Here is a 24682-nt window from a genome sequence, read left to right as displayed (position 1 = left end):
ACAAGGCACCTTAGCAGTTGAAATCTGGCAGATCCACGTCTTACTATAGATAGTTATTTAAATATCAAAGCGGAGGCACATTCATTTGAACTAAAACATACAGTAAATAGTTGTATATTACCACCAGATTCCAGTCCAGTCACCACGATACGTCAATTTTGCATGCTTTTGGTCTGTTTGATAACCATGATGGCAAACTATGGCATAAGAAATGGGCCAAAAAACACAAACGTGTCCATTTATAGGAATGGCTTGAGACAGTGTACTGGAGACAACAAGGCTTTTTATTATTAATTTAGTTCATTTTTTCCTTTTTCTTTCTTTTTTTTTTTTTTTTTTTTTTTTTACAATGAAATTTAACTCACAGAAGACTCCAAAAGAAAAGATCATAATAATAATTAAAAAAAAACAGAAACAGGTGGCCGATAAACTGCCAAGGGATACGCTGCTCAGGCAGATTTATTTTGGTTTTTCGTTTTTCGTATTTGCACAGTCACACACTCTCGCAAACTCATAAACAAAACAAAACAAAACAAAAAAGGCTTGTAACCACACCGGAGGGGATCTGTGGTGCTCCCCTGCAGTCGGCCACATTGTGTTATTTAACACCTTTAGTCGGAACCAACAGAGGCATACGTGCACACACACACACACACACCGAAGTACGTGCAGTTCGTTTAGAGGAGGTGCAGCGAGCTAGAATGTGCGCAAAGACAGAGGTGGGGCTATGGAAAAAAAAAAGAAAACAAAAACAAAAAAAACTTCTAAAATAAAGGGGCTATTTTTCTTCTGCAGCCTAAAGTTTGACAGCGATATGGAAGATTAACAGAAATCCAGAAAACAAGGAGTAAAAAAACAAAAAAGAAAACATAAAGAAAACCTGTGCACACAAAGCCAATTTGCTGAGGATATAAACAGTTAGGAAGCGAGTGTTGCTCATGCTTTGTGGATAATGAACCCAAGTTTACTGACATGTTCCTAGGACTACTGTATAATATGCATACCAGACGTTATACGGTTCTTCAACAGGTTACTTGTGTCAAAACAAAGGGAAAAAAAAAGAAAAAGGAACTGAAACCAACTCTACCATTAATGCAGCTGTACTTCATTAACCTCGTGACTAAATTTACATTCATGTTTTTAAGTTTACTCCCCTTCTCCTACCCCCCCACCCTCTCTTCCCCTCCGTTCACTGAAGCCACTTCCATCTGGTAAGAGGGCTAAACAACAAAAACAACATAGTTTAACAAAAACCAACACACTGAGAACTTTACACGTAACAAAATGGCCCCAGCAGGGCGTCGGGAGGGTCTTGGCCCATCCCTTTGGCTGCTAAGCTCAGCCTTTTCCTACCTCTTAGTAAATGACACAGGACACAGATCAGACCTTTTCCCAATCTACCCCTCGGTATTAAGGGTTTGTGTTTTTTCATTTTTTATTCCCCAGCATCATTTCTCGTTGGATTCTTCTGATTCAGAGCCCAACAGTTTTGTTCCCATATATAATCGTCTTCCTATAAAGAAATAAGACAATACCCTAAATCCTTCCTGGTTGTGAAGATTGGGCCTTTTCCTCTCTCAAGTAAGAGGGAAAAAAAACAACAACAAAAAAACTACACAATACAAAGGCGGACTGGTCTTTATTCTTTTCCTTTTTAATACCTATTTCAAAGAAATGAGATGAAAAATGGAAGTGCAATGGTCTACCAGCCTTTAATTATTCTTTTTTTTTTTTTTTTTACCCAGTGGCCAGCTACATTTCCAAAGCAGCTACATATGTCTCCTTTAAGTGACCACTACTTGTCTATTTTGTGCACATAAAATATAACCTATTGTAAATGCTATACAGATCCTACAGTGCCAACTTGTCACAAAGTCATCAGGTTTGTTGACACCTAAAAGGACTGATCAGGACTTTTTTTTTAACGAGGTTCTCCTAAAACGATATGAGCACTTTTTTATCTTATGGAGCAGATAACTCTCTCACTGTTGTCATCTAGTATTAATCCAGATTAGTTTGTCCCAAAGGCCCAATGGCTAGATCTACAGTCTCAGAAACGCGATCGCGGTTTTTGTGAGGACTATTAATCTGTAAATGATCGTCACATCTGCATTTGGCGATTGGCAACAGAGAAGACGATGATTATTTACACAGGAAGTGTAGGTAGGAGAAAGTTCATCACCGATTCTCTTTCTGTGTGAAACATGTTCCAAGAACTAAAGCGTTTCCAGTCAAAGTAAATTGTTTGCAATTTCGGAAAGTGCCAAATTACAGATGTCTACGCTGCCCTACTTTTCTATTTTGTAGCACCGACGTCGCACAATCTCCATTTTGCACGTATCCTACCAGAAGCTGTGAATAATAAAACAATGCAAGATGTGACAAAAGCATGAAATGTACAGCATTTTCCCCTTAAAGAGAGTGATTTGTTCACCCTTGAGTGGAGCCCTTTTACAGGCATCAGTGGCAGCTTCGCTCGCCTTCAGGCCCGTCATGTAAAAGCAGCTTAATTCGTGCGCATGACTGGTACTGGTAATTGCTGCGTCTGGTTTTTGTTGGTGTGTAAATATTGGGAATGAACTGAGCGAAAAGGACAAAAGTGAAAAACGGAGAAGGATGATACTTTTAAGACACTTTTTCTGCTCCGGTTAAAGTGAACGGTTACGATACAGAGAGCTAAAAAAAAACAAAAACAGAATCAGTAAGAAGCACTGAAATGTTACACTTTTTAAGTAAGAAGCAGATGATTGTCGAAAGCATAAAAATTACTTTTAAAACGTCACTGAAGCTCATGAAGCGCTTAGCCAAACCAAATTTACCTCAACTCCCCGTTAATGAAGGGCCTAATAAAAGTTAACGCATTTTGTTTTAGTTCTTATTGTTAATAAATAACATTCCAGTTAATAGCGCCTACTTTTGTTTTATTTACTTTTATCTACTTTTGATTTAAGCTGAGTACAATTTGCTTTTATTTAGAAATTGACTCAATAAAAATGGGAACATTTTGACAAAAGCTGTTCACTTTTCTGATATGCAAAAATAGCAAAGAGAGCGACATTAAACTAGATCAATAGATCAATAATCCCTACTTGATAATTCAGAGTAATAATCAAGTAGTTAGACCTGGAAAAATGAGATCCCTGAAAGGTTTAAAGAGTCACAGAGATAAAGATTAATAATAAAAAAAGAGTTTGCATAATGCATAATGCTGTCATTATTTAAACCAAAGTTCTTATAAGACAGAAAAATCTCCTCCGCCTTGGCCGCTCTACAAATTACTGTGTTATCTTCAGATTCTGGGTTCAGATAATCTTCATTTTAACAAGATGCAGATACCTCGAGAGATATCTAACGTCGATAAGATATTAAGTGCTCATAAGACTTTAACAGAGCCCCGTTTGAAAAAAAAAAAATCCCAAACTATCTCTTCAGGAAGCTCAGACGATCTGACACTGTCATCCACTCCCATCCAGCCATAATCTTGACTTCCTAACGATTTGGATATGAGGAGTCGCCTCCAGAAGCACTTCTACACACTGACCTACAGGAGCTATTCCAACAAGAGTGGGAATGCTGCGAGAATCTCACATGGAATGGTCTAGATTCACTCATCCACAAGTACTCGGAAATACACGCACACTCATACCTGCTTCAGCCAAACACCGCATGCACAAACTGCCCTACGTATATATGCATGTACGTGCTTGAATACAGCTTTCACGGACAGTATGACAGCAGGAGAACCCTGCGTTCTCACGCCCTCGTACAAAAATACACTCCGACTGTGTCGCTTCACGCCCTATCCGGACCCATACAACGCCTTCCCTGAAGATCCTCGTCGTGTGGCAAGTGTAAAGGGAAGTAGACTGGACTAATTCTCCAAGCAACAAACACCCTGTTCGCAGTTTGTATTTTTATATTATACATATAATAACGAGTCAGAGAGGAAAATGAATCAAGCTCCAGAACAACAACACACTACAAGAGAACAGGAGAGGGAGAGGAGCAGGAGTAAAAAAACCCACAAAAAAACCAAAAAGGTGGAGAAGCGATACGTCACTTTACCGTCGGCCTCTCCACCCTGTTTCTTTACTCCGTCCCCGCCCCTTCGCGCAGACTTCTGTAATGCCTAGCTCTGATCTCTGCAGAATAAAGTGAGCCAGTCAGCACGGTGCCCCTTCCCCTCCCTGCCAGAGCAGACAAGGTTGTCCTGTTTGAGTTACGCTCCTTACAGTGCAGCTGTGTCCTACTGTTTGCTGCCGCTGCCATCTCGCTGCTTTTTGCCACTGCCGCCGCTGCTGTAGAGGCCAGGGTTCGCCACGAGCGGGTGAGGTGCTGCGCCCATGTAAGGTCCAGCAGTGGCTGCGTAGTTGAAGATGGTGGGGAGGAACGGCAGAGGCTCCACCTTGTCCCCTCCTGGCGCCATCATGTTCAGAGCCACGGGAAGCGCAGCCAAGTTGTAGGGGTAGGCTAATAGCTGCGGGCCGTAGAGCAGCTGGTAAGGGTCCGGGTAGAACGGCAGCTTGCCGAGGTCGCCCCCGTCGGGTACAATGACCTTCCCCAGCGGGCCAAAGGGCAGTGCTCCAGGAGGATAAGTGGACATGAGCAGGTTCTCCTCCTGCTTCTTAACAGATCTGTAGCTGTCTGGCACAATGAGGGGAAGGGGATAATCCTGGGTCGGGTAGTCAGCTGGGGTCGTGTCCCCCTGCTGTGAATCTCTGGAAGAGAAAGTGTCCTGATGGTCCGGCTCAGGCGGCTGGGAGGCTCTGGGAAGAAGCAGAGCGTGTGCAGAGGGGCGCTCAGCGGCACCAGCTGCTCCGGTGGGCAGCGTCAGCCTGTCAAGTCCTTGTGAACTTGAATGAACCTGCCGGCTCGCCTGAGCCTTCAGTCCAGTAGTTGAAGGGGGCCGGCAGGGGGACTTAGGAGTGTGCCTGCGCAAACAGGGTCCATTTATAGTGGTTTGGGTAGACATATGTTGGGGTGATGCTACAGGGCTCAAAGGCTCTTCTTTAGGGACAATGAGAACGTTTTGCTCCTGTGGAGAATGAGCAATCCTACAGATTTTCTCTTTCTCGATCTCCATGTTCCTCCTCCGTTCCCTCTGTCTCTCCAGCTCTAGCTCTGCCTCCCTTTGCCTTTCGATCTCCCTCTCCCGAGCTAAAATAGAGGACATGGTCAGGTCTTGTGCTTCGTCGGGAGAGGGACTCCGGGACAGGGACTGGACTCTGCGATCTTGGAGCAGAGGCGGTTCTTTGTAGCCTGTGTGTAGAATTGTACTGGTTCCACTCTGCCGCTCTCTGTCGATAATGACCCCATCCCGTCTTGCGAATCCCCCTTCAGAGTTGGGAGCTGTTGTCATGGAAACAGGAGGAGCAGCAGTGGTTATTCTGGTCTGTGATGTCATGGGCACATTCGGAGAGGTGTTGTTGGAAGTCACAAAATGCAAAGGGCTGGCTTTTCTGTGGATCTGACTGTCCAGGCTTTTCTTAATTGGCATGCGGTAGTCGAGACAGTCAGGCCCGTTCATGACGAGCACACTCTGGAGTGACGAGGGCGCGGCAGGCGGGACCTCAGGTTTGGCGGGCGTGAGGTTAACGGGACTTCCCGATGGAGGGTCTGCGGTTTGTGGTACAGGCTCTTTCTCTGGAGCAGGAAGTGCAAGCTGTGTCGGTTCAGGTCCTTCACTCGAGTTTGATTTCAGGCGTTTGCTTGTAATGTCACTTGGATGGTCGTCGTGCCGCTGTGATGCCAAACAGTCACCGCCGCTTGGTAGCTCTGGAGGTGAATAGCTGATAACTGAAACAGAAAGAGCACTGGGAGTCTGTCCTTTATCAATCTCTGGATCTGTGCAAAGAGGTTCAGCAACTCTTTTGGGGGGTGTCGCCTCTGAGTTGTTATCTTCTTTGTCTCTTTCTGGAGAACTACTTAAGTCGTGACGTCGGATATGGCGAGTTAGCGCCGACGACGTTTTGCACACCTTGTGGCACTGCGGACAGGTGTGTCTCGATAGGGCTCTTCTGCTTAGACGATTTGGACTGGAATTGCTGCCTCCTAGTCCAAGCGGTCCCCCTTTATCGTCGTCGAACTTTGAGATTTCAGGCATGGATTTGATCCCGACGCCTGCCGCTTGCTCACCACATTTAGTGGTCACAGAGGATGCCTCAGTGGGTTTAGGATGCTGGGTTTTCTGGTGGTCTTCCAACTTTTCCCTTGAGGGGAAAGTGGCCCGACAGAAGAGGCATACAAACTCCAGCAGATGGCTGAGCTCGTGTTTGTCTCGCTTCCTGGGGCTTGAGAACCAGCGGCCACATGTGCCACACTCTGCTGCATTCCCATTAGTCCAAGGCCTCCTCTTTATTCCTGTGGGAGCCACTGAGGTAGACAGAGGGGGCTTTGGAGAGCACACAGGGGGGGTGGAAACCTCATGACAGGGCTCTTTAACCTGTTCCTCTACATCCTGCTTTTTCTCCTTTAAAGGGGAAGAGAGATTATCCTTCTTTCTTTCCTCTTTAACGTCCTTGTTAGGTTTAGACGGTTTCTCAGCCTCCTCAGTTGTCCTGTCCTCCTCCTCATCTTGTGATTTCTCCGTTTGTTTATTCAGAAGCCTCTTCAGCCTCTCTGCCCTCCTCTTGAGTCGGATGGAGCGCTTGTACTTGAGTTTCCGTTGCCAGTTCTTCACTCTCTGTAGATGTGCCTGGGCCTTTTTCTTAGGCTTGTAGGAGTAGTAAGGTCGCCATAAATTATCCTCCATGTCATTGTCACTGTCCTGCTCCCGCACCCCCTTACGAAAGAAGTACTCCCTCACCTGATCGGGGGACTTGGACCTTTTGTTCCGGCTTTCTTGCTCCTCCACCTCCTCCTCGTCTTCTCCCGCTTCCTTGTCCCCGTCTTCTTCCAGGCTGGCTCTGCTTAGCGGGCGGTGTTTGTGGTGGTGGTGGTGTGAGTGGGTTTGCCGTGGCTCCTTAAAGGATGACGTTTCACTGCGTTTGATTTTCGGAGGAGAAATGCTCTTGTCTCTTTTAAGGTCTGTCTCTGAGATGCTGCGCTTCACTATGGCCTCCTCGCCGATGCGCACAGTTATCTGACACAGTGGCCCTGATTCTTTGGCCTGTGAGCCTCCAGATGCTGACGCCTCCTTTGGGGCCGCGTTTGCACTCTTATTGTGGGACTTGCGGGGTTTGTGAAATGCTCTGCCTATCTCAGTGTCGTGTCTGCCTTTCGAGCACTCGTCTGTTGTGTCTGAACTGTCTCTGGACCTCTTTCTGTGATTATCTGTGCTATCCCTTTGCTTTTTGATGGCTTTAGGACTGCCTTTTGTTAAAATCTGACTGCTACCTGTTTCGGGGGACGGGCTCGTTACTGGGCTTTTCTCGCTTCCAGAAGTAACCTGATTGCTGTGAACAATGACTGAGGATGACACAGCTGCTCCGTGAACTATAACAGAGGGTTTCGTGTGTCCATATGTTATAACAGAGGGCATCCCTGCTTCTGTGCCTCGACCTGCTTTAAAGGTTTTGAGTTTACTGCTACTGGATATTTTGAAACTGCCTCTCTGCTGCTCTAACTCCAGGGCCTCGCTTTCGTCTGTCCTAATTTGGGGCTCAAGCGCAAGCTCAGAGAGGTCTCTGTGCTCAGCAGCAAGAGAGATCGGGAAGCCATCAGGGAAAGCATCTGGGTCGGGCTTTAGACTCTGAGGGGGGGCTCTTGCAATGATGCTCTGCAGGTCCCCGGGGCCCAAAGCGCAGCCAAGGCCAGTCATGGAGAGGGAGGGGGCATCAGCTGGTGGAAGTAGAAGGCCATTATGTAAGCTGTCACTATAGGTCTTGTAGGGTCTCTTCTGGGAGCGCATGGGGAGAAGGCGGTAGAGCTTGAGGGCGTTTGCTTTCTGTTTATAACCCCCGTTAGCCGTCTTTTCACTGGAGATCAGGCTCGGATTAATCCCGTGAATCGTCTTCTGGTGTGTCTTGAGGTTGTAGTAGGTGGCGAAGGCGTCCCAGCAGAAGATGCACTGGTAGCGGCGCTCTCCCGTGTGCCACACCTCGTGCTTCGTGCGGTACTCAGCCAGGGCGAAGACCTTGTCGCAGTAGTGGCAGGGGTATTTACGCCGCCACGAGTGAACGTTGGAATGACGCTTCAGGCTGGACAGGGTCATGTAGGAACGTTCGCACACTGAACAGAAGTAGATGACGTTGCCGTCCACCACCTTCACAAAATGGTTCTCATCACCTGCCAGCAGCTCCGTGGCTGCTGCGTCACCAGCCTGGATACGCGCCAGGAGGCTCCGCACTTTCTTCCCGGGCCGTCCTTTGCTGATGTCCGTCTGTCCCACAATCACTCCCCCTTCCACTCTCACCTCACCGTCCTCCAGCGGCTCCTCCTTTGGCTGCACAGTCAGGGACGGAGGGCGCAGGCCTGGCACCCTGCAGGAGCCCTCGTGGGATTGCAGTCTCTTGCTGTGGATGAAGACTTTGCCACAGTAGCGGCAGCTCAGGGCGCGGCTGCCACGATGCAGCCGCATGTGGACCGTGAGGGAGGAGGCTGAGCTGAACAGCCGGTGGCACACGCCACAAATCAACTCCGGCTTCATGCTGTCGGGAGGGGGGTAGGAGGACGGGTGGGGGGGTGCGGTAAGACCTTCGGAAGGTGGGGGAGGCGGCGGAGGCAAGGGAGGAGGGAGGTGGATGGTTGGCGGATGAAGACTTGGTCTGTGGGGACTCCCTGTTTTTCCGACTGGCCTCCCTGTCAGTTTCTCTCTCCTCTCTGCATCCACGCCTCTCTGATAGGCCGACGTGCCCAGACTGAAAAGGATCTGGGCCGTCTGAGAGGGCGAGGCCGTTCCGTTGGCCACTCTGTGCCTTTCATCCCACCCGTCTCCACTGAAACAGCCTCCTAAAGATCCACTGGAAGCTCTTGGGGGTGACCTGTGAATCTGAGAGTCTGAACTGAGTTTGGAGCACTTAAGAGGTGGCGGGGATTTCAGGTCCTTCCTGATGAACGAGGCCATGGGCGAGGAGGAGGAGGAAGGCGAGGAGGACGGAGAGCTGTCGTGTCTTGGGGGCTTAAAGGGTCTGTGCTTTACATCCGTGGTGGCGTCCAGCTTCCACAGCGACCCCTTGTCTGAGCTCTTGGAGGACAGGCGCCGCCGGTGGGGGGAAGGTGAGGATGAGGAAGAGCTGTGACAGTGGTCCGGTGACGTCAGCGACGTTGGGAGTGGCGCGGCGCTAAGCGGGAAGCTGAGGGTGATTTTTGCATTTTTAGGTCCCTCACCCATGTCCTCCAGCTTGTCGTCCAGTGTGGCCTCTACGCGATATCCGAGTCGTTTCCCCTTCATGTTCAGCTGCTCGGCTTCCTCTTCCTCCTCTTCCACAGACTGAGAGACCACACCAAGACTGTGGGCAGGTTTAATTAGTGGTTCGGTCTTGCTCCCACTGTACAAACTGACAGGTGAATGTTGAGCTGGGTGACGGGTGCCGAGGGTCACCAACGGTGGAGGTGGGGAAGACAAAGGTGACAGCTGCCGACTTTGGTGGAGGGCAGTGTCCTTCGCAGCGGCGTATGAGGAGTTGCAGAGGGGAGCGAGGCCTGGAGCCAGACGTTGTTCTCTCAGATGTGGCTGAGTAAGACCCGCATGGTGGGGGTCCCATACCTTCGCACTGGACACCATGACCAGTCCCCGAAATCTGAAAAAGAAAATCCCAAAGAAAAACTAATATTAAAATAAATAAACCAAATTTTGCATCAGCAAGAAGCATAACAATGAAGATAGCTCATTTTCTACTACAAAATTTACAACATTCACATCAAAATTTCCCAATTCATAAAACAACAAATTAGGCAAAAAAAAAAAAAGAAAAAAAGGGTCAATTTCATATTGCTGATCTAGACTATCGTAATTTGTAAAAAAAAAATGTTCTGCAGTATTATCCACACTAAATCTAGATGCAATTTTGTAAAAAAGAAAGTTAAACTTTCATCAGTGTTTTATCAGTGCTCACAATATTAGTATCTCACAGGACTGTTTGAAATGCAGTAGTTGTTTTGTATGCTAATGTAATAGTCAACCTGCTGGAAGCAGTTTTTCCCCCACCTGCCACAAATTAAAGTGACCAAGATGCTAAAGGTCACAGAGGGTGCTCAAAACACCCTCTGTGTGGAAAAGAGAGGAGGGAGGATTTAAAATCTGGGAAAAATGTTTTCATACTGCCTTCTCGCCTCACCCATTATTATACATATATCTTCAATTATATTTGTTCGGACTTGGAAAACAATCGAATCAAATTGCATACTTTTTTTTTTTTTTTACTCCAGACTTTTTAAGGCTACGTAAAAAAAAAAAAGAAAAGAAAAGCCATACAAAATCGAGTCTTTTACACAAGCAGTCCCGACCCCGATGAAGCTTTTTTTTTTTTTTTTTTTTTTGGAAGGCAAACAAAATGGTCCATGAATACTGAACTCCAACTGCTCAGCCGGGATTGGTGAGTGAAAAGAGGCAGAGGGGTAGGGGGAAGGAATGAATGTGCGGCGGCGCTGGTTTAGATTTCAGCATGCCAAAGCCAAGCTTTCAGAAACGCATTCCAGAGATCCATCTTTCTCGGGCTGTGACACAACATTCCCTGTGCCTAATTGGAAGACGGTTAGATTTAATCAAGATTCCCCCAGAATAGTACGCCGACTTAGATCTGGGACATTAACGTTCATAAAAATAGCTCCGCTCCCTGTTTGTTCAAACACATTTCTTGTTAGCAGTTGCTTAATTGTGCTAGGCATGATTCTAAGCATTGATTTGCCAAGGTGGGGACAGCTAGTATTTTCTAAATCTACACTAGTCTGCTATGATCTCCTTTCTCATCCAAACGCTGTGCTGGTGGAAACAGTTTTAACTGCCATTCCCCGCAAAAAATGAAGCTGCAGACACACACAGAAGACATGTCAGTCTGCGATTGTTGTTTGGAAAAGGGTGCATACTTCTGGGTGAGCAGATCGGGGGAGAAAACAGAGAAAATAAGGCCCATAATGATGCGACTGGAATAAAAATCCACAGTCATGCTTTTCTGCCTTCATTTTGAAGCAGCCAAGCTGCCAGGAAGGCAGGCCGCTGTAAAATTCCACAGGCAGCCCTGAACAGGCAGAAACTAGGTCAGCACTGTTATTGCAGAGGAGAGAGGAGAGAGAGAGCGAGAGAGAGAGAGAGAGAGAGAGAGAGAGAGAGAAAGCGAGCGCCGAGGGAGAGACAGGGTGAGGATGAGGGAGAGCGCAATGGTGACAGAAAGAGAAGGAGCCGAGGGTTAGCGAGAGAACAGGAGACCCGGGGCACTGAAACAGGAACAGTCAGACTCGGCGCTCGCCGTCAGACAGACAGGAGCCCAGGCGAATGCTGCACATGCTCCCTACATGCACAGAAACTTACACAAGTATTTATGTGCCTTGAACTTTGCTACGTGCTCTCAGACAAACTCCACTGCTAGTTTTTGTGGGATAGAACAAAACAGAGAATCACAGTGACGTGGATTTATGTATTTTTGTTTTTCCTAATAAAACTCTTTGCCACTTCTATCTGTTAAATCTGACAAGCGTGGCGTCAATTCGTATTCAGTTTTCTGACTCATTGCACGTACGTCGTGCTGTTGTGACCGTTGCAAGCATTTGGGGGGGAGGGGGGAGGGTGTGTCTCTGCCAGCTCTGGACATCTAGACTCTGATAACGTTGCTCCTTCCACTTTGCAGAACAGCTTAAGGTCAGTCCGATTGGATGAACGGATTCTGCGTTAGAGACACAATCAGTGCAAATCAGAGGAAGGCCAGAGGTTCCCCACTGTGCAAACAACAAAACCAGGACTTTGACGCAAACAAGTGAGTCGTTTTGTTCTTATTATTTATAAAAGCTAGCATTCATGTTATGTTATCTTAGGTAAAGGAAAACTTTTTAAAGTTGGACTGGAAATGTAAGGAGAAGCGTTGTTGACGATACTTTTAAAAAATGCACTTCCAAGTAAAGTGAATATTGGCCAGAATTATTGTTATTTGTAGGATGAGGCACTTTGTGGGAGAAATAAATCTAATTTATTGTCAATGCCCTAAAATGATTGCCTCAGACATTTTTTTCCTAAAGTGACTTTGGCAAAAATAAATAAATAAATAAAAAAAAGAAATTAAACAAATGAAATAAAATTCCCTTTTGTCACTGACTGACTGTGGCTATTATTTTAGAAAGGTGGCAATAAGACTCACAAGACACTATGCATTTATGCATCTAAAACTGTAACAAGAAAGCCACTGAACCAGCAACCCAAACATTATGGAACGTTTACAAAATATTATTAATTATAATTTTTTATAGATATAAATTATAAATTACTCTTTCTCCATTGCCAAGTTTGTTCAACAAATGTTGCTAAGACAAAAGTCTCTTCATTAAATAGCCAACTTAACTTGTGCGCTTTGGACAAGCAGAACAGGTCAGGGTTTTTCTGCGGCATCTTGAAAAACTAATTATTTCTAAAATCACGACGCAAGGAAATATAAAATGAAACTCGTCCTCAACCACATTCACTTCGCATAAATGTTTTTCTTCCCACTTCAGTCGTCAGAGGCAGAAAACAAGTTCATAATTTAGCACCTTTGTCTCCTTTTCATATTTAAATTTACAAACATCTCGGTTTGCAACGCAAACTAAATCTAAATATAAATTCCTAAGAATAACCCGATCAGCTAAACATATGTTGTTTAGCTTTAATTAAATCGCAGGTTAGATTATTTCTATAAATATTATTTAAATCACAGAGGGAAAGAAAATTAGCAGCGTCTGCAGACCAAGAATAACTATGAGCTCGATGCAAACTAAAAATCTTCTCGGTCAGTTTTTGTTCTGGCATGTGAACGAGACGATTCCACAACCCCAACATTTCTCATCTTTTATGTTTTAATCAAACAACCAATATCTCTCTCTTCAGCTTCATATAATGAAACAAATCTCCACAAGGCTGCAAAACTGCTCAAACATAAAACTTCTTTAAATTAAGACTAAAGACCCATTTACTTTTGATTTGCCTGCCATTAACAATAACTGTGAAATATATTAAATCTGGACTGGATTATGACTTTTCATTACTTCTCTTTGTTGTGCCAGTGTGATGTATCTTTTCTTTTCTTCTTTCTTTTGTTTGTTAATTGACTTTTGTTTTTCCACATGCGAAGCACTTTAAACTGAAATGTGAAATTTATTTATTGAGTTTTACATTCGTGCCTTTAAGATGCCTGTTTGACTTTGAACTGGACATGATTATGTGTGTGTGTGTGTGTGTGTGTGTGTGTGTGTTCAGCGTTTAACACTGCACATAAAATGTTGCATGTTGAACCTTTCAGACCTTATAGCTTCTTTAAATGATGGTTTCTCATCCGGACAGATTTGTGCAGCAATTATTGGTGGTTCTATTGACAGACTCTGCTACTTTGAGCTGTGTATCTCTGCAGCTCCTCCAGAGTCACCAAAAACCTCTTGGCTGCATCTCTGATTAATGCTCTCCTAACCGAGACAGTTAGTTCGCTGGACAGTCAAATCTTGGCAACTCGCAGGTTACAGCAGAGTTGCAAAAAAATGATTGAATTCCTTGGTATCAAATTTCACAATTGCGAAGCACCGCTTGGATGCAAAACCTGGTAAGCTGTTATATTTCACTTGCCAGGCATCGAAACTCTCCTTGACATGAATACATTAGCACGGTTTCTCATTGCGTTTATGCTCTGACCTCAAACAGACCTTTAGTATCAACGTGTTTCAGTTCAAAGACAGCGATTGGGTTATCGCAACAATAGAAAACAAAGACAAATGAAGGAATTGTTAAACAACAGCATCACAATTTCCTGTTTTGTTTTGTTTTTGTTATGTTTTTTTTGTTTGTTTTTTTTTTAACATTGTGCTGCCATAGTTTCCAGTTTCAGATGATGGATTCGACCCTGGGATGTTCAAAGCTTCGGATATTGTTTTGTAACCTAACTCTGCCTTGAATCTCTCCACCAGTTCATCCAGAACCTGTCTGCCGTGTTCCTCTATCTTTGTTGATATAAATCTCTGAAGAATTCACACAACGGCTGTTTTTATACGCCGATTAAATTGCAAACAGGTCACTGTTAGTGACGTCTGAGGGCAACGGGTTGCACCGGATTTCATTTAGGGGTGTCTGACAGAAAGGGAGCAGATCTTTTTAGGTTTACACTTGAAATTTTTATATTTTTTTGTCCTGTTCTATGACGTAAAAGCTCAATAATACAAAAAAAAAAATTGAAAAAGGGGTTTGAATACTTTTGTGAGGCACTTAACCAACGTGGTTCCACGTGGACAAGCCCTTTTTGTAAATGATATTCAAAACCAAAAGGTGAATCAGAGTGCAGCTCGACCTGCTGCTGGACACAGAAGTGGCGTCAACAAAGAGGAGCAGCAAAAACCAAAACAAACGGGCCTTTTAAAGCAATTTTTAAGCGCACAAACCAGTCCGTGTTTATTTAAGACCCGGGCCTAAAATAGCACAGACGCCCCGGTCCTGTTTGCCAGGCCTGCAGCCACATTTTGTCGCTCTGTTTTGATACAGGCCTTTATTGTCACTCAGATTTGCTGTGCAATAGACGTTGTGCAGGAAATCCCTTATGGCAAGCGCCAGCCTGCTACAAGTAGGCGGACTCGCTGCGAGACGGAGCTGATGCTAAAAATTTCACCATCTCATCTGATGGCTGTGGACAAGAAAATGCGTATGACGCCCCCTCTTTTTTTTCTCTCTCTCTCTCTCTCCCTTTATCTTCTTGTGACGCACGTAGTCGCTGTAGAGGCAGAGGCTGCACGACATGCCGTCTCGCTGCGAGAGGGAGCTTTTAGATGTGCTGACTTCACGGACGCACGCATAGAAATCTGAGCACAACATACAACTGCTCCAACCTCTGCTGAAAATAAGCGGGCACAAACATCCAGGAGCATTAATCCACCTATTTGCCACACGGACAAACCCGTAAATGCAACCAGGAGAACTCGGAAGCTATTTATATTTATGTTTATATTGATATATGAAGAAACAGAATGACTGCTGCCCTTGCTCCAGACCCCACTGCAACAGGATGTTCTGCACAGACAAACAAGGCGCCTGGTCTTTGAGAAGTTCATCTATTTCAGCTTGTGGTAGTGCAGAACCGCAGAGCGAGGGTAGAGGTGCTAAGATTTTGCAGGACAAAACACAAGCAAGACTCCTAGCACATCATGCAAAACACCTCAAGTTTATTATGACAGAGAGTCATCACCAGCAGCCAGAAAGATCACCGCCTTGTTGTCAGTTTTTTTTTTTTTTTTCCTATCTGACTGGCTGACAAACAAGTAAATTTTACCCAGTGTTGGAGAAATAAACGCCTCACAAATCCAGGTTTGCTTGTCTGGTTAATGAACGCCGAAAGCTTTATGATTGCACTACGGAAAGTGGGATTCAAGCAGCCTGTCACCAGGAACGTCCGCTCTCATCTTAACAGAACTTGCATAACAGAAGACCGGACGGCAGAGGAGCTTGGCTGCTACACCGACTCGAGGCCTTGAAACAGACGTTGAGCAATCTGCTTATTCCTCGCTGAAACTCGTACTTGTGTTGATAGACAAATAGCCGCTAGAATCCAGCAGCCACATCCCCCCCCTCCCGCCCCACTTTCCTTCATGTTGGAAGGAAATCCTGCAAAGTTCAAACCACAAGCAACATAATTTTTTATTTTTTTTACTTCAAAGAGAAAATGCTGTTTAAATTGGATTTAAGCTAGTAAATAGGACGACAATGGCACATGCAAGGATGTCTGGATTCATTAAAAAAAAAGTCAAAAAGTTCAACAGCCCTTTCAGTTTTTCGCTCTGCCTACGTTGGAAAATATTTTATCCAGTGAAGTGGTTCAGACTTGCAGGGAAAAAAGTATGTCAAGGTTCAAATCAACTTTCATTCATAAAAAAAAATGCTGGAAAGAAACGCTGGATTCAAGCTTTTAAGACCTTTTTTTGCTCCAGCTGCAGTATGAGATGAACAATGTTTTATTTATTAAGAAACTATTAACGGAAGCCCAACAATAAACTATCTTCGCTCATAAAGCAGCAGCTTTCAACATTAGCTTATAAAGCTTAAAGAAAAGAAGACTTGCGGCCCAGTGCGCGGTTTATAAAGCCGGTATTTGAGGAATTAAAACGCGAGTGTGAGCTGCCTGTTGACTCGCCGTCGTTACGTCTCACTGCCATCTTGTCTGGTGTGCTCTCTTTGTAAGCCGGGCCCGGAGACCGCCCTGCAGTGTCCATAAACTCTGTGACCTCCATGACTCTCTGAATGTGGGTGGATCACGGCAAATTATGGAAGACCACATTTAACTGTGCCAGAAATCATGACACCGCTCCGCTCCTAGGAGTCACCAAAGAAGTTTTTTTCCTGCTGCTTTCTTGGCAAAAGCCGCTGCCACGAGCGTTACGCCTCCACCAGGATGCTTCTCTGACCTTGTGGCAAACGTGTGAGTTTTCCAAGCGTTTAGGAACGCTTTACCTGCCGTCGGCTTCGGCCTCGCTGACGAGAACTAAACGGCATCGGGATGCAGAATGAGAGGACGCAGGTTTTCTGTGGGGTTCTTTTTTCTTTCTGCACAGAACACAGGGTTGCCATCTTGCAAAATAACGACGAGGCACAATATCAGAGCAGTGCATTAACTTAGCGTGGGTGTCATGACACTGCAATCTTGCTCTGAATTCTCTGATGTAAAACCCACACTAGTGGGTGTCAGGCCCACCAAACACATACGCTGGCAACGGCGTTACCACGCTTCCTTGTGCTTCACTCAAGACGCCAAATTATGACGCTACTAAGGTAATAAACAACAACAGCCTCCCTGTGGGGAATTACCTGAACGCTAAAAACAATCACGCTTTATCACTCATAACGGAAAGTCGGTACGTTCCTAATGTGCACCAGAAGACCTCTTCAGGACTCTGGGAAGATCCTCCAGGCTGTGGCTTTTTAGCACCCTGATCAGGTGTGAAACGGAGCGCGTGACATCTTCTAAAAATGCACCTGAAACCTGTTACACGATAAGCAGCCATCCAACATGGCACTGCAGAATGGAAACCTTAAAATTAGCTGGAAGAAAATATAGTTAAGATATGCTGTAATGTTAGGCCTGTCACAATAAACAATAAATCAATTAATCGCATGATGAATTCAATAATTTTCATTTGCTTGATTTATCGATTTTCTCTTTTTGCCAAAAAAACTGAATGATAAAAGTCTTCATTCTGGTATTTTGGTCTCAACTATCCTTATTTCTGAAAGGCAATTTTGTTTCCAGAGACTTCGTATTTCATTTTATTTGTTGTTTCTGTTGTTTTCTTTATTTATTTTGGATGTTTAAAATGTCTTCCAGTTCCAATCATTAAATGTTCACTAGAGTTTAAACTTGATTGACTGATTATTGTGCCATTATTACTATTATATTACTTTAAAATGGTCTCAAAGAAATATTATCATTTATTGCAATAACTTCTGGGGTAATTTATCATCCAGCTATAGTAATCGTTTTAATGATATTTAATTATCATGACTTTAAGAAAGGTTTTTATATCCTCAAAGAAAACCTACACCAGAAGGGCGCCAACAATACAAAGCTTAGTAAAGTAATTAAGTTTTTTTTTTTTTTTGCTTCAAATTAAATTTATAATTGGCCAACTTAACTTTCTTAATTTTCCATATTTCTGCACCGGCTAACTCAGCTTGCTTTATGCAATAAAATAACGTTGTTTTTTTTTCTGCATGTAAAAGTTAGAAGATTCCTTTTGCTCTAAAATGTGAAAATGGAAATAAACGTTAGCTTAATCTCATTAAGTAAAACTTTTAAGTGCATATTTTTGCGGCTCTGGACCAACTTTACGTCGTAGCGGCGGGGGAATTGAAAAGGTTGCAGAACTTTTCAATTCAATCTGTCCCTTAGATTGCATTGGTATAACTGCTAAAGTTTATCTGCAGTGCAACCAGGGCAACCAGATCTCATGCAAGGCGTTCACATCGCTCTTCTCAGCAACAGACTGGCTAAGGTCTAGTAAATACTGACCTAAGCTGGAATATCTGGTGGACAGCGAGTATCTAGTTTACATGTAAACAGCTTAGGCTATGTGAGGTTAGCGTGCTAACTAGCTGGAGAAATCAGAGCCATCATGAACCCTGTAAACCAGGCAACACCCCCGTCTAAACCAAACACGGCGTTTCCAGTTGTGAGAACATGTCTGACCCAGACAGTCACCTGCTGTTAGCTTCGTATGAAAAGAAGCACAGCTTCAGACAGCATCTGACCTTGATTCTCTTGACATGATGTGTGAAAACAGCCAGACTGCGAACACACCTGAAATGTCGATAAGTGCCAGTCTGCGAACGGAAACAAAGCTGCAGGAAAACACCCGGCCGACTGTTTCCCGCCTTGTTTCTGCTATTTTTGCTCAGCTTTAAGATTCTAAAGCGTTTAAATGTTGTTGCCAATGAAGTGACTGATGGTGTCATCTGGTGTTTGTGTGAGTGAAGTGTTGGGGGGGGGGGCGTGCCTGAGAGGCGGCGTGTGGGGGGTCTCGGTGTTCCAGCCGGTGAGCCGGCGGTGACGAGCGTTATGGACGAGGGAGGAGCTGGCTGGCTGGCCGGCCTGTCTCCCCACTGAGGGTCAGCCAGAAGGGGCTAACCATCGAGGCAGCAGTTGGTGTGTGGGGCGGTGGGGAGGGTGGGGGGAGTATTGTTAGCAACAACGGCTACTGAACTCTGCACAACCCCCCGGCCAAGACAGGGTGGTGGAGCCAGCCAGATGGGACGGAGAGGAGGGAGGAGGCGAGGGGAAGCTGGTGCGGCTCAAGGAGCGGCGGCTGTGATTGAGGAGGAGGCATGAGTCGGGGGTTTGTTGGGGTAACTTCAAACATGTCCGTCTCATGTTCACATTTTTTGATTTGCTCGTCTTTCATGTCCCCCCTCAGCAGGGTCGGCTGCAGCCCCCACCTCGTGTGCCAGGCCATGCACCAGCAAACATGCCCATGTATGAGGAGCTATGCTCTCCATGCTCTGCTAGCTCCCTGCTCGGCATGTAATTCTCCTAATTTATCTCCTTGCAACAGAATCACAGGAGGCATTGGGACACGGCAAAAGCAAGAAGGAAAAAAAAAAAAAAAAACCACCCCTAGTGAGCGGTGGGACAACACTGGTGACCTTTTTGAGGCAATTTCCCCCTAGATAATTCTTACACATGCAATCTCTCCTGAAGGCGGCGTGAAGTCCCTGTGGGAGTTTGCAGTTTCAAACGACCGAGAATCGTTTCAGCAGAGACGCACCAATCAAATGTCAAGAGATCAGAACGAGCCGATTAACATGCGATCAGCCTTGATCGGTGAACAACAGATAAATTGTTTCTTCATATCTTTATATTTTATTCCAAACTAAGCACTCACACTACTTTGAGGATATAAGTGCACGAACCTGCAGCATGACCTCTAATGCACTTTATTTAGCCTTACAAGGCTGATTTTATATAATATACAGCATATGTACAACGTTCCAAGCAAACCTGTGAACGACAACTGCCTTTGTTTCCACAGCGGATGGAAGAAGAGTCAAGCCACAGCTGGTTCTTTCCACCAGTCCGTTATCAGGAAAAAAAAAAAAAAAACAACCCATGACCGAGCAGCTAAGCTTCGCTCACTCATCTGAGTTTCCCTAATCATGACCCGACTGAGACGCTGTGTCTGGGCACAGAAGAGATTGTTTTGCTGCGTACTTCCTTGTGGTTTTGCTTAAAACAGTTTCAAGCGGAACAGGCCTTGGACCGAGCCGGAGCTGTAGGACCAGCAGGGATCCAAACCGTTCAAACTTCATTCCTCTGAGTGTTTTAATCACTGGTTGTCTGGTAATGTCTGCTTTATGTCTGCTTTCCTTTTCTGTCTTCCACTACAGTTATACAAAATAGTCCTTAAAACATGCTGATTTTCTTGAAAGCTAAAAGCTAGATGCTAATAAGGCTAAAGGTATAGCTCAGCGCATCAGCATTTCAAAACAAAGCTTCTCCCTGCTTGTGCCGTCAGCCATCAAAATCAGATAAAAGTTAACAAACCTAGGCCAGAATTATTCATACTCCAGGCAGCTTTGGATTCAACGTTGGTTTGTTGAGAGGAAATGAGGCTGATGTCTCATAAAAGACGAGATGATTTGAAAGAGACTCTAATTTATAAAGCGAAATTTAAAAAAATGAATAATAATCTATGTCATTCTTAATCATCAAAAACATTTATTAGCAGCTAATTAGGTAAAAGTTTTTTGATGTGGGAAGGCCTCAGAGTAATCACCCTAATCTTTAGCTCCCTTCACAGATTCCCTGTCAGATTCAAGTCTGTAGTCTGACTGGGCAGCTCCGAAATGTTAATGTCACTTCCCGTAAGAATAAACATGTTAGTAAAATTAAAATATTACTTTAAACATAAATCTGAAAAGTGCATAAGTAAGTTTGGGCTTCGCTGCTTTAACGCATAAATGTGAGTAATCTTATAATCCCTTTATCAGTTATCTTTAAGGCTACATTTGATCTCTTTTATGTGTTTGTGTTTTTTTTGTTGTTTTTTTTTTGTTTTTTAAGAAAAAATAGGAATGAGTCAAAAAGGTAGAGGTGGCTGAAGTGTTAGAGAAAAAAAATCGGAAAATGGTAAAGGGTAGGAAAAACCTGATCCACGCATCTCGAGTTTGCAGAATTAGCAAAGCAGAGGGCTGCAGTGATCACCAGGAACTGCAACTTCTACCAGAACCAAAGCTCTGCTGCAGCTTCCTGAACATGTCCACATCCTTTATGTTTGTGGTATTTGATCAAATTAACTTTTATAGTCAGTGAAAGCTGTACTCGAGACCTTTCGACGGCCCCAATGACAAATATTTCTTTTTTTGATGTGTCACCCTCTCGCTAACGGCTAAAAACAGAGGAGACGTCATCCTGCTTTTGACACTTCAAAAGCGGCGAGAAACGGCTCTTCCTATTGTGCGACCTGTGACCCTGGCGGGTCTGTGGCAGCGCGCATCACATTTTCCATACGTTGAGCACAGAGGCTTGACTTGGCATCCATGGAAACCTGGAATGTGGAGTAGCTGGCAGCAGATGCTGTGTTGTTTTGGAAAAGAAGCGAGGCTCGGGGCAGCAGCAGCAGCAGCAGAGCCAGGGACATCAATGTGCCCTCTGCTGCTCTTCATGAGAGGAAGAAAAAAAAAAAAAAAACACAGCGAAAACACGAGGCTGGTCAAAATGGAGGACTATCTGGGCCGCCCAGAACTGAACCCAGAGACCAGAACCGCTCGGCCGGCGCTTGATATCATTTACATGGAACTTCCATGACACTTCCTATGATGTTGCTGAGTTTACAGACAGAGGTGGGAGACCGGCCCACAGGATTTGGAGCCCCAAAACAAACCTCCCATCTTGTCTAACCGCCTCTTCTGGTGTGTACACGGCACTGTCCACCTCCCCCCCCCACCGCCGCCGCACACCCCGTCTCCATCACAAACACGCAAGAGGCTTCGATAAATTAAAAGTTTCATCGCAGTCTGAAAGCGAGTCATCGCTCTTGAAAAAGAACTGCGTGGTGCGTCAGCAACCAGAGGGGAGGATGAGGGAGACGAGGCCTGTTACTGGCACACACGCACACACGCGTACGCACATACACACGCACACACACACACACACACAAGGACAGACCCAGCATAAACACTCTCACTCACTCACACACACACACACACACGCAGACGCACACTCTGGAATACGCGTCCACAGACACACTGCATAAATACACACACCCACCAGCCCTCACACCCCGACACACGCAGAGTAAAATAAAAACCTTTTCCTCCTCTTCATGCACGGAGCAGAGCCGCCAGCACAGCAGCAGCAGCAGCAGCAGCAGAAGCAGCGGAGTGAAGCAGAAAAAAAAAAAAAAAAACAAGCAGGAAAACCACCAAATTCAGCCTCTCTTCCTCTTATTCTCCCTGTCTGTCTCTCAGGAAGGCGAGCATAGAAGAGAACGTACCTCGGAAAACCTCCTGCTGCATCTCTGCTGCGATGTGTTCGCTCCCCTTACACTCCCTCTCTCCCCCTCGGTCTGTGAGTGCGCACGCCTGCCTCAGTGTGTGTGTGTGTGAGTTGCTGTGTGTGTGTTTGAGAGAGAGAGAGAGAGAGAGAGAGAAAGAGAGAGGGAGAGTGCAGGGAGAGGCGGTGCACACACACATACAGCCAGCAGTGTGTGAAGACAGAGGGCAGGAGTGATTCTCACACTCGAACTTGCTTGCTCTCCTTCACTCACTCCCCCTTTTCTTGCTTTCTGTCTTTTTCTCCTCTCTCACACCAGTTTTTCCTCCTTGAAAAGAGGAATTCTTACTGGTTTTGCTCTTTTTTCCCCCCTAAATTATCCAGCAAGTGAATCCTCCACAGATCTACACACCCTGAACTGACTCTCTCTCTTCCCCCCCCTCTTCTGAATCCAATCTTCTTTTTATTTGGAAGTGTTGTTCACTCTCTCCAACACACACACATAGAGATACTTTATATACACAAAGCCCAGCGATAGGGAGAGGGAGGGAGAGGCAGAGGGAGACGGGAGTGGGAGAGCAGGCAAGCAAGAGGACGCCATTTAAGCAGTTTGTTACGAGCACTGCAAGTCCCCAAAATGGCTGAAAACAAACAGGAACCACGCCAACTCCCAAAAAACCTGGGCACCAAGGACGGACGGACGGATGGAGGGACGAGAGGACGGCGAGGGGAGTGAGAGAGGAGTGAGCTGGAGGGACAGCAGGAAAGTGAGACAGCGGGAGAGGACAAACTGGCCACAGTCAAATGGTGGAAGGAAGCAAAACAAAAAAAAAAGTTGAGGGGAAAATGGAGGCGTTAAAGGGCCGCTCCTTTCGCCTGACGCTGAGCTCCAGTGAACTTCAGTGGTCTGTCACAGCCGCGTTTTAAAAAGAAAGTGAAAATCAGTGCAGGAAAGGCAGAGACATCCTGACTGAGTGTCACTGCTGCTGGGAGGGGTCAGACACGGCTTCGTAAGACATCTCCAATAAATGCACAGGCAAAAACCTTTGACTTGGTCTTCTAATGAGCAGCCAATGGCAGGTCAGTCAGAAAATGGGAGGAGCTAACATCAAGCTAGCATCCGGATGCAAGCAGGAATGTTTTCAAAGGGCAGACCGGGATGTGAAAGTTGGAACGGCAGCACATCTGCCGCAAGTTAATACGATGCCAGTGATGATTTGGGAAGCCATGTCATCTGCTGGTGTTTTTCCACTGTGTCTCGTCAGGTCCAGCGGTCTTCCAGGACATTTGAATGAATTTATTTCAACTTACAGCAGAACCGAGCACCTGAAGGCATTGACAAAAGTACCAATAACTCTGACTGACTGGGCCACTGGGCTGCTTCTTTGATTATTGCCCTCACTGGTGGTGGTCATGTAAATGTATATAAGTAGGTTTATAGTTGGGTTGTACTCTTTATTTTCAGATAAACTATACACCCTCACAGATACAGATATAGTAAAGGGGACAGAATATAAATACACAACACACTTTTTAGATTCTAACTCGTAAAAAGTATTTTTCTTTTACAAGGAAGTGAAACTATACACTTTATCACAGGAAATCCTAAGAAAATACATTGAAGTTTTTGGTTTTCATGTGACCTAATGTAAAAAAAAAAAAAAAAAGGAGTTCATCAGGTAATTCCTCACTTCATCTCCCACGTTTGTATGTTTGGTTGGTTTCAATTCATCAGGGGGGAAATTGGCTCAGGTTGCAACAATGGGTCAAACAGACTCCAGGCTCAAAACACGTCCCATTTCTCTGGCGTACGTCAAAGCATTGAGCTGAACTGTATGTTTTCTAATGCTTTCAAAACTCCCCCGCCTCCCATCCCACAACATATTTTACGTCTCTATCAAAGCGTGAGCAGCAGTGTCCGGGGCAGCCGGTTTTCAAGTGTAAAATCAGAGGAATGCCTGTTAAAAAGAGACAGAGGGGAAAAGTTGGACTGGCATGAACAGAAACTGGGCCACTCATTGACAGTCCATGCCCTCGGCTAAAAGGGTTCAAGTGTTGCCAGAGACAAAGCTGGCCAATTAACTGCTTTTAGAGCTACCTGGGGCTAGACTGGAACTACTGGGAACAAGATACCATTATGTTTTGTGGCACCGCCACTCAAACACCATCCGTGCTTGTAAACCAGGTATCAGTTCTGATTTATCTGTGAAAATCGAGGCACGTTGCCTTCGAGCAACAACTGGTGTTGTGTTTAGTTAAAAGGCGACCTATTGTGCTTCCTTGAACGGGTTAGGATAGGTCTACACAAACATGTTCATTATATATTTTTTTCAGCACAAATTCATTGTCATAAAATGAAAGTTTAGTTTGCACAGTTCTGCCTATTTTGAGCTCATTTCAGAATGAGACGTTTTAGGGCCTCTGTCACTTTAAATCCATATAAGCTGCTTCTGGCCACGCCCCCCCCCCAACCCAATGTTTACACTCCCATGAGAAAATAGCACACAAACAAATCCCCAATTATACCACAGTACATCTTTGAAAAGCAGACGTGGAGCCTCCAGCACAACCAACAAGAAAACAGCAAGTGATTTCTGAAAGGTAAATCG

At 45.2% G+C, this 24682-nt stretch overlaps 1 protein-coding gene across 1 annotated transcript in view; it reads right to left on the bottom strand.

Moving 5' to 3' along the window:
- Positions 1-340: 340 nt before the first annotated feature.
- Positions 341-24682, bottom strand: part of zbtb4 (zinc finger and BTB domain containing 4) — a 29765-nt gene continuing 5423 nt past the window's right edge. The window contains exon 2 of the mRNA XM_007551263.2: positions 341-9680. Within this exon, the coding sequence (XP_007551325.1) occupies positions 4247-9664 (5418 nt within the window). The 5' untranslated portion in view covers positions 9665-9680 and the 3' untranslated portion in view covers positions 341-4246. The remainder of the gene's footprint in view (positions 9681-24682) is intronic.

This window comes from Poecilia formosa, unplaced genomic scaffold, assembly GCF_000485575.1.
Source record: "Poecilia formosa unplaced genomic scaffold, Poecilia_formosa-5.1.2 Scaffold41, whole genome shotgun sequence".
In the NCBI taxonomy this organism is placed as follows: Eukaryota; Metazoa; Chordata; class Actinopteri; order Cyprinodontiformes; family Poeciliidae; genus Poecilia; species Poecilia formosa.
This window is presented reverse-complemented; position numbering and strand designations above follow the sequence as displayed.